Consider the following 9,316-nt stretch of genomic DNA (forward strand, 5'->3'; position numbering starts at 1 on the left):
GACTGGGGGGTCTACATAATGACTCGGGCGTCCGCCCTGAGACTCGGCGGTCTACAATATGACTGGGGGGTCTACATAATGACTCGGGCGTCCGCCCTTAGACTCGGCGGTCCACATTATGACTCAGGTTTAAGTTACAGTGAAGAACAAAAAGGGTTAAACGAGTCTGAGGATCAATAGATTGATTTTCTCACCTTGAGCAGGACGAAGAACTCAAAGACTCTCCTGAAGGACGGCGGGAACAGGCGGGCGTATGTGACGGCCATCTTGAAGAAGAGGGCGTGGAAGAGGCGGTCTCGGACGTTGATGAGGGGGTTCTGGTTGATGTTGGGGTTTCGGATCCTGTTGGGTCCCATGTTGTTGTTGTTGTTGTTCAGGGGGACGTTGTTGTTGTTGGCCTGGTTCTCAGACATGGTCTCTGGATTATTCACACTGCACAGACAGCTGGTTCTAGGTCAGCATGGCGGCTGCGGGGCTCCTCAGAGAAGGTAAAGCTCTGACCCGGGGTCAGATTAAGGTCTGCAGAGTCTGATTCACAGCGAGCTGACCGACCAACTTCTTCGGCTGAAACTGTGGGAGAGAATGAACCAATGAAAACTCTCAGTATTGATCAAGTAGTGACTCCAAACTAGAAGGGAGACCTTCCGTCGATCAGAGTCCCTGAAGGGTCCCGGCCTTTTATTATTATTACTGTCTCTCTGTTTGAGGCTGCGTCACACTTTGCGTCATTTTGACAGACAGGGTCGTAAAAACTATTTAGTTTCCGTGTTCTAATGATGATGAGATGAAGAAGAACAGCCAATTCAATCGATCACACGAACATTGAATCTCCAGATTTAGTTTATGCCACAACACGTGTCCATCTGTAGTCCCCGCGCAGGAAGACGAACCAAACAAACAAATCAATTATAACCCGGACAGTTGACGCGACATAAAACACCACCGCACATAATCTAGATTAAATATTCAGTCCCAATCTAAGGTTTACATTAAAGATCACACGACTGGTTTGGTTTCAGACACTTTTCAGTTTCCACATGACGAGCTGGGCGACCGCTCGTGTGCAGGATGACTTCAGGTTTCGATATTTGTGCTTCACTCGTTTCTTGCTGAGAAGCTGTTTTTATAAAAATTCTATAAGTCTAACCTTTTGTGAAAATACCGCTAACTAGTGCTGTAGTACTCGAGACCGGTCTTAAGACCACATATTGTTGGTCTTGGTCTCGTCTCGGACTCGACCGCATTTGTGCTCCGTCTTGTCTCGGTCTCGGATATTGAGGACTCTGGATTTTATTTCAAGACTAGTCAAGACCATAACTTTGGGAATATCAAGTCTCCGTCTTGACTTGGGTCTCGGTTTGGGTGGTCTTGACTACAACACTACCGCTAACGCAACAAATATTACATATCTTTTTATTTTGGGGGGTTCGTGTTCTTGAGGTGCTGTGTGATTACGGCCGTGGCTCAGGAGACAGAGCGGGTTGGCCGTTAATCGGAAGGTCGGCGGTTCCTCCGGGCTGCGTGTCGAAGTGTCCTTGGGCAAGATACTGAACCCCAAATTGCCCCTGGTGGCCGTTCCGCCAGTGAATGAATGTGCAGATGTAGCGTCAAAGCGCTTTGAGTGGTCGAAAAGACTAGAGAGGCGCTATAGGGAGCATTTACGTTACTTACAGAGTCACTGCAAAGACGCGGAGAAACGTGATTTCCTGTCGGGAAAGGCATTCGCTCGTTGAAAATGTTCAATTCGTGCAAGAAAGACGCAAGACGCTGTGACGCCTATCAGCGACGTCACTGACTGCTTCAGAGCGTTGTTTGGTGAGGACCAATCAGAGCGGAGATTCTGAATCTCTGCTTGCTGACAAACAGCTGCTGAGAGCAGGGGCGGCGCCGGTAGGGATGGGTACCGAAACAGCCCGGTATCAAGTAGAACCAGAACTTCACTTTTTCTAACCAGATCGCAGCAGAAAATGACTGTTTGTATCGATTTGCTTGCAGCCAAATAGCAAACAAAACACCTAAAGAAAGAGAAGAGCAGCCTTTTTGTTCCTGGTGCGTCTGCATCATAAACTGCACGCGCTCAGTCCGCGCTGACTTTAACAGACGTGTGCGTCACTGTTGCGGTTTTATCAGCACAAGCTCGGCCTTCCGTTGGTTTCATCTTGTGGCATCATTGAACACTTCTCCCTACATTTTTATTTGCTGTTCACGTGTCACGGATCGATCGCTGCGTTCCGTCACATCAGTTAAAACTTTCATGGCGCAACAGCGATCAGCTGATCTTCCCGACGCCTGCACGTCATCCAGAACGACGTGCTGAAGCTGCTGCAGCTGGTTTGATCGGCTTTAGTTTAGTGACTTGTTTAAACAGATCTCTCTGTCTGTTTAAAAGCTCTTCCGTTGTTTACTTTCAACACAAGTATCAAAAAAAATAATACCTTGTTTCCCACAACTTATTTGGTCACTAAACTATTTCAGTCCTCCTCTCATTCCAATAAAAAATAACTCCCAAGCTGCAGTCTCTCCCCTGATAGGCCAGTGAGGACGACCTAATCAGGACGAGGAGCCTGTGATACACTTTCCCAACACTCTTTATGTAGCAGTAATTTGAAACAGACCGGATCACCTCACGTGTCCATTACAACAATAAAAATAATACTAAGCTACTAATCAGGTGACCTTTTATGCAAAGTATTGAACGAAGTACTCTGTTGGTATCGGTATCACTTTAAGGGTACAGGGTTTGGTACTGCTGACGTGAGGTTTTAAACGATCGGATTCTGTTCTGATAAATGTTTTCTGACAGGAGGAGCTCAGAGTTAACTTCTTCTATTAAATTAACTTTAGGGATTAAAACGTCTTCAGGGAGCTCTGAGGGCCACAACAGGAGGCTGCTGGGAGAAAAGAGGAAGCTGAACTACCTACTTGATTCCAGCTGTAGTTAAACTTTACTATGAACACATTAGCATAGGGCTGATTTAAAGTCCTCTGCTGACAGACATCATGACGTCGTGTGTCAACACTCAGTTTATAGCAGTGATCAAACTCTGGCGAGGAAAGCGACGCATGTTGGGCCCGCCAAGTCCTGGAGGGACTGAAATCTAGTTCTCCTGTAGAGAATAGAGAACCCTGCTCTCTTTTAAGCATCAGCCAGTTTCATTCATTAATAAAACACGTTCCTGCGGTAGGATCATACAGGACCTGTTCCGATATCAGCATTACGTCCTGCTCTCTAAATATCGGTCAACGCTGAAGGCCAAGAATCAGTTTCCAGGTTCTCTAAATATCTGCCTGTCCCAACCTGACAGCTGTGAATCAGGGCGTCTCGAGCTGAGGACAGGAGACAGACACACATCTGATGAGGTTCTATCAGCTGTCTGAAGCATCTGACGGTCCTTCCGTCTGTGTGCGTCAGTAAATACCTGTGCAGTACATCTAGCAGTACCAGAGCGTGTACTTGTACCAGCAGGAGAGTACAGGCTGCTTGTCCTACCTGTGTTTGGGGCCCGTCGTCTCTCTGCTTCAGCAGGTAGCATCCTCCAGCTAACACTTCATCTCTGAGCTACAGCTAAAGCTTACCTGGTTATTTCCTCCGCGGCCGTGTGTCCATGCTGACGTCTTCTTCTCTGTCTTTTCACCAGAACAAACAAGCAACAGCTAGCTGCTTAGCACTGTTAGCGCGCTAGCGGTGCGCTGGTAGATAGCGCGACGGGAAGCTAATGGCAGCTAAAGCTAGTTGCAGACGGCGTTAGCTTCCAGCTAGCCGGCCCGGGACTCTGCGAGGCGCCATTTCACAGTGATCCGACAGAACCGGAGATAAAAGAGTCCGCGGGTTCTTCAGGAGGTTCCACACGAACTCTGAGCTTCAGTTCGGCTAACGGGAGCTAACGGGAGACTGACGGAACCACGACCACAGCGGAAATACGGGTCCTTTAGAACCGGTAGACTTCTCCCCGAGTTCTGTCTGCCAGGTGCAGCTGACCCGCCCTCCGCGAGACTGACTCTGGTGACTGCAGGGTCCAGTTTGTCCCAGTACCCCCTCCCTCCCTGCAGCTTTATTAATGTACAAAATCAAAACACAGTGAGATTCACAGGTGTCGTTTACACCGGGGACTCCTCATTTTGTCACTTTTTAAAAGCATTTCTTAAAAATGTTCTGAGCTTGGAACATTAAATGTTAACTAACAAGTGAAAATGCTTTGAGAAAAGTTTATTTGCGCAAGAAGAAAACATGCAAAGCCATTTAAATATAGAAGAAACAAATCTGCATCACCCCCCCAAGAAAACAAGCTGCTGATTACTGCATTTTATTTTTGTGTTGAATCACCTGAACTTGGTGTTTCCCTTCATGTAAATAAAAACATTTCCACCAGAAACTGGTGCAATGAATTTCTCAAGATTGCATGAAATCAAGTGTTTAATGCTCCAAATCGTCAGGGGGGGACCTCCAGAGCCCCAACTTGCACATTTCTGCATTAAATATTCTTTTTAAATAGTGTTAAAATATCTTCTCATCTTCTTCTTGTGAACCCAGTATTGTGTATCGTCACACCGCTAATCTGAGCCCTCATGTTCCCATAACTTTTCATTGTCCAAAAAAAGGAACTTAAGCTAAAAAAAAGAAGTAACTGATTATAAAATGACCCACAAAGGTGCAGCACCGATCAGTAACTTTAACAACTTGTTGACAGAGTTTCTTTTCCGTTCTCTCCCTGTGAACATGACAAAAGAGGAGAAAAGTCATGACTCAGCAGGGATGATATTACAGGAGAAAAAGATCTGAATGCAGCACAGAATGCCTGAAAGCTGCACTGACTTAGATTCTGGTAGAAGTTTACAGTTTTAATTTGTGTTTCCCTTTACACAGGCTAAATAAAAACATTTTAACCATAAATTGGTGCCCCACTCCTATATTTCTGCATTGGAGATTCCTTTAAATGGTGATAGAATATCTTCTCATGAAGAAACCAATATCGTGTATCACCCCACCACTTAATCGGAGCCCTGTCCCCACCACTGTTCAGCACAAGGACGCTTTATAAATACAATTTAGTTAAATTTAAACCTCCTGGGTTGTGATTCCTGACAGCACAAGACTGAATTATGCTTCACAGATGCACCAACATAGGTTTAATATGTATTCTGATGCACCTGCAAGACCAGACTCAGGGGAAACCGATCACACGCACCCTGCAGAGGAGGCTGCCCACCGGCGCCATGTCAGTTACGGAGCCGATACAAAGACTGTACATGTTATTAAAGCACGATACAGAGATAAATATTATTTTATAATAATAAATAAAAGCGTTACACACGAAGTCAAACACAGAGTCGCAGTTTGATCACAGTTTCCTTAATTGTTTTACAGACAGGCACAAGTAGAGACAGCTCTGTGACCTGAGGGGTCCTGAAGCAACGTTGAAGTGAAAGGTTTGTTTGTTGCAGCAGCTAACGGCTAACGGCTAACATCCACCGATGTACGTAATATTTTGTTCTACAGCAGAAACTGACCCTACTTATTTATTTTATATTTTTCATTTTAAACGTTAAAGTTCATCATTTATCAGGAAAACTGACGTATTTTATTTGTTTCTGCTTTACTGGAGCTTAAATCATAGTAAGTTAAGCTAATGTTAGCGGCTAACTGACAATTCTACTATGTTCGTCTGTGTTTATTACTTCTTACCTACAAACAAACTACTTCTAACTATCATCCATTAACTGAGCGGCGTTCTGAACAGAGTCTTGTTTAATTCGGCAGATATTTTCTGCACAGAGCTGCTGGTTTTACAGGAAAGTCTCGGTGTTTAGGTTGAATCTACAGCCGGACTCACACCAACTGTAGGAAAGAAATCTCCTTAAATTCAGTGTTTTTTAAAGGGAGTTCGCAGCGGAGGGTCGAACAGATGCTGAACAGGAGAGTAGCAATAGTGGAAGAAATATTCACGTCCTTCACTTCAGTACTACGTTTCAAGCAAGTAGTATATAAAAGTACGAAAGTAGTATCAGCAAAATGTACTCATAGTGTCTATACAGTATTTTAAAGCTTTATTATCACTCATGCATTCATGTGTAAGCAGCGTTTCATCACACTTTCAAAGTCAGTTCTGGCTTTAATGTAGATTTTCAGATTTATTTTAAAACATGTGAAAAAGTTTAAATAATTAAACTTCAATTTAAATCAGCTTGTTTAAAATAGAAGTGAATGAAATGAGACAGAATCCATCAGATCAGGTCAGTTTATAAAAACCTCAGAGGAAAAGAGTTTAATATTTTCTCAAACAGCCAAAGAAACATTCTGACATGCAGTTTTAATGTTTATTCACGTGTCGTTAATATAAAACAGGAAGCAGAACTCCGTAACAACGTTGAATGATGAAACTGTGAGACGATGGTCATTAATTAAAATCCATCAGTGATGGAGCCTGAGAGAGAAAACACGTTGAATGTTGTTTTTACGATGCGAGTCCGTGGCCTCCTTCACCTGTGTCTGTGTGTTTCCAGGTGAGGCGTCCTCCTGGCCTCCTTCTTCTGTGGTGAAATCATGGAGCTGGCGTACGTGTGTGAGTGGGAGAAACGTCCAAAGAGTACTCACTGTCCCTCCATCCCTCTGGTCTGCTCCTGGTCCTGCAGGAACCTGGTGGCGTTCACCACAGACCTGAAGAATGAGGACGACGACAAAGGTAAGCACAGACACGCCCCCTCCAAACACACCTGCAGCACAGACACGCCCCCGACAAACACACCTGCAGCACAGACACGCCCCCGACAAACACACCTGCAGCACAGACACGACAAACACACCTGCAGCACAGACACGCCCCCTGACAAACACACACACCTGCAGCACAGACACGCCCCCTGACAAACACACACACCTGCAGCACAGACACACCCCCTGACAAACACACACACCTGCAGCACAGACACGCCCCCTGACAAACACACACACCTGCAGCACAGACACGCCCCCTGACAAACACACACACCTGCAGCACAGACACGCCCCCTGACAAACAGACACGCCCCCTCCCCCCCATGCAGCGTAGCAGGAAGTCATTGTGGTCTTGCTTTGAGAACTTAACGCCCAGCAACAGAACCTGCAATCCTTTGTGTGTGTGTGTGTGTGTTTTAGAGGTCAGTCACATGATCCACATCATCGACACCGAGCACCCCTGGGATGTTTATTCCATCAACTCTGGACACACTGAGGTCATTTCCTGTTTGGAGTGGGACCAATCAGGTGAGGTTAACACTCACAGCTGTTGATTGTGGACCCTATGTGGCCTCACCTGGTGTTCGGGCTGCCAGTCAGAGTTCAGGTGTGACATAGATCTGGTTCTGCTGGTGTGTCCAGGTTCGAGGCTGCTGTCTGCAGACGGTGACGGACAGATTAAATGCTGGTCGATGTCCGATCACCTGGTGAACAGCTGGGAGAGCGTCCTGTCCAGCTCTCTGGACGGAGATCCAATCGTAGCTCTGAGCTGGCTGCACAATGGTGTCAAGCTGGCGTTGCACGTCGAGATGGTAACGCTGAAACATGGTCACATGTCAGATATTCACCTGTAACCTGTCAGACAGTGAGACATAATGGTTCTTGTTTTCTCTTGGTTCAGTCGGGTTCGACAAACTTCGGTGAGAAGTTTTCCCGGGTGAAGTTCTCGCCGTCTCTGACTCTGTTTGGCGGGAAGCCGATGGAGGGCTGGATGGCGGTGACGGTGAGCGGTTTGGTCACTGTGTCGTTGTTGAAGCCGGGCGGCGCTCTGCTGACCGCCAGCGAGAGTCTGTGCCGGCTACGAGGAAGAGTGGCGTTAGCCGACATAGCCTTCACCGGGGGAGGGAACATCGTGGTGGCAGCGACCGACGGCAGCAGCTCGTCCCCCGTCCAGTTCTACAAGGTCAGGAACCCTGTTTAAACAGTTCACCATGACCTCTGACCTTTTACTGGTTCCACCATCAGGGTGGATAACCTCTCTGACGTTCTGTGTGCAGGTGGTGGTGAGCGTGGTGAGCGAGAAGTGTCGCATCGACACAGAACTGTTACCATCCCTGTTCCTGCGCTGCACCACCGACCCTCTGAGGAGGGAGAAGTACCCTGCCGTCACCCACCTCAAGTTCCTCACCAGGGAGAACTCAGAACAGGTAACCAGGAGAACCAGAGAGAGAGAACCAGGAGAACCAGAGAGAACTCAGAACAGGTAACCAGGAGAACCAGGGAGAGAACCAGTAGAACCAGAGGGAACTCAGAACAGGTAGCCAGGAGAACCAGAGAGAGAGAACCAGGAGAACCAGAGAGAACTCAGAACAGGTAGCCAGGAGAACCAGAGAGAGAGAACCAGGAGAACCAGAGAGAACTCAGAACAGGTAACCAGGAGAACCAGGGAGAGAACCAGGAGAACCAGAGAGAACCCTGAACAGGTAGCCAGGAGAACCAGAGAGAACCCTGAACAGGTAGCCAGGAGAACCAGAGAGAACTCTGAACAGGTAACCAGGAGAACCAGAGAGAGGGAACCAGGAGAACCAGAGAGAACTCAGAACAGGTAACCAGGAGAACCAGTAGAACCAGAGAGAACCCTGAACAGGTAGCCAGGAGAACCAGAGAGAACTCAGAACAGGTAACCAGGAGAACCAGGGAGAGAACCAGTAGAACCAGAGAGAACTCTGAACAGGTAACCAGGAGAACCAGAGAGAGAGAACCAGAGAGAACTCAGAACAGGTAACCAGGAGAACCAGAGAGAACTCTGAACAGGTAACCAGGAGAACCAGAGAGAACTCTGAACAGGTAACCAGGAGAACCTGAAAGAGAACTCTGAATGCACCACGGTGGAAGATGACCTGATGATTTTGCTGCAGACGGTGTACCATGTTTGGCGGGTTCTAATTTCAGTGCCTGAACCAAACAGTAGTGACGTTCGGTTCTGACAGATCTGAGAACATGAAGCACAGATAAGACTCGGCCCCACCGAACCTCCAGCAGCTGTAGAACCAGAGAACCTGACAGAATGTGTGTGTGTTGCAGGTTCTGCTGTGTGCGTCCAATCAGAGCGGCAGCATCGTGGAGTGCTGGTCCCTGAGGAAGGAGGGACTTCCTGTCAACAACATCTTCCAGCACCGGTCACCAGTCGGTAAGAAACGCACACCGGTCTATCTGGTTCTAACAGCTTTGGCGTGACGATGTTTGACCTCTGACCTCCTTGCCGTGTCCAGTCGGGGAGAAGCAGCCCACCATCCTGAAGTGGCGGATCCTGACCACCACCAACGATCTGGAGCGAGTGTCGGCCGTCGCGCTGCCCAAACTGCCCATCTCCATCTCCAACAC

General features: G+C 47.4%; 2 protein-coding genes across 4 annotated transcripts in view; one reads left to right on the top strand and one right to left on the bottom strand.

Annotated features, from left to right (window-relative positions):
• tmem259 (transmembrane protein 259) overlaps positions 1–4,002 on the bottom strand; it is a 10,721-nt gene extending 6,719 nt beyond the window's left edge. Inside the window, exons 1-2 of the mRNA XM_046030508.1 lie at positions 3,577–4,002; positions 195–570 (exon numbers count right to left, since the gene is read on the bottom strand). Of these exons, the coding sequence (XP_045886464.1) occupies positions 195–413 (219 nt within the window). The 5' untranslated portion in view covers positions 414–570; positions 3,577–4,002. The remainder of the gene's footprint in view (positions 1–194; positions 571–3,576) is intronic.
• Positions 4,003–5,358: 1,356 nt separating this feature from the next.
• LOC123957596 (mediator of RNA polymerase II transcription subunit 16-like) lies at positions 5,359–9,316 on the top strand (the record flags this gene model as incomplete). Of its 3 annotated transcripts, none has more annotated exon segments than XM_046030514.1 (8): positions 5,359–5,474; positions 6,502–6,680; positions 7,133–7,240; positions 7,355–7,524; positions 7,614–7,895; positions 7,990–8,139; positions 9,017–9,122; positions 9,205–9,316. In XM_046030514.1, coding segments are annotated over 7 exon segments (1,067 nt in total), but the record flags the coding sequence as incomplete, so codon positions are not given.

The sequence above is a fragment of the Micropterus dolomieu genome, linkage group LG19 (genome assembly GCF_021292245.1).
Source record: "Micropterus dolomieu isolate WLL.071019.BEF.003 ecotype Adirondacks linkage group LG19, ASM2129224v1, whole genome shotgun sequence".
NCBI classification, from domain to species: domain Eukaryota; kingdom Metazoa; phylum Chordata; class Actinopteri; order Centrarchiformes; family Centrarchidae; genus Micropterus; species Micropterus dolomieu.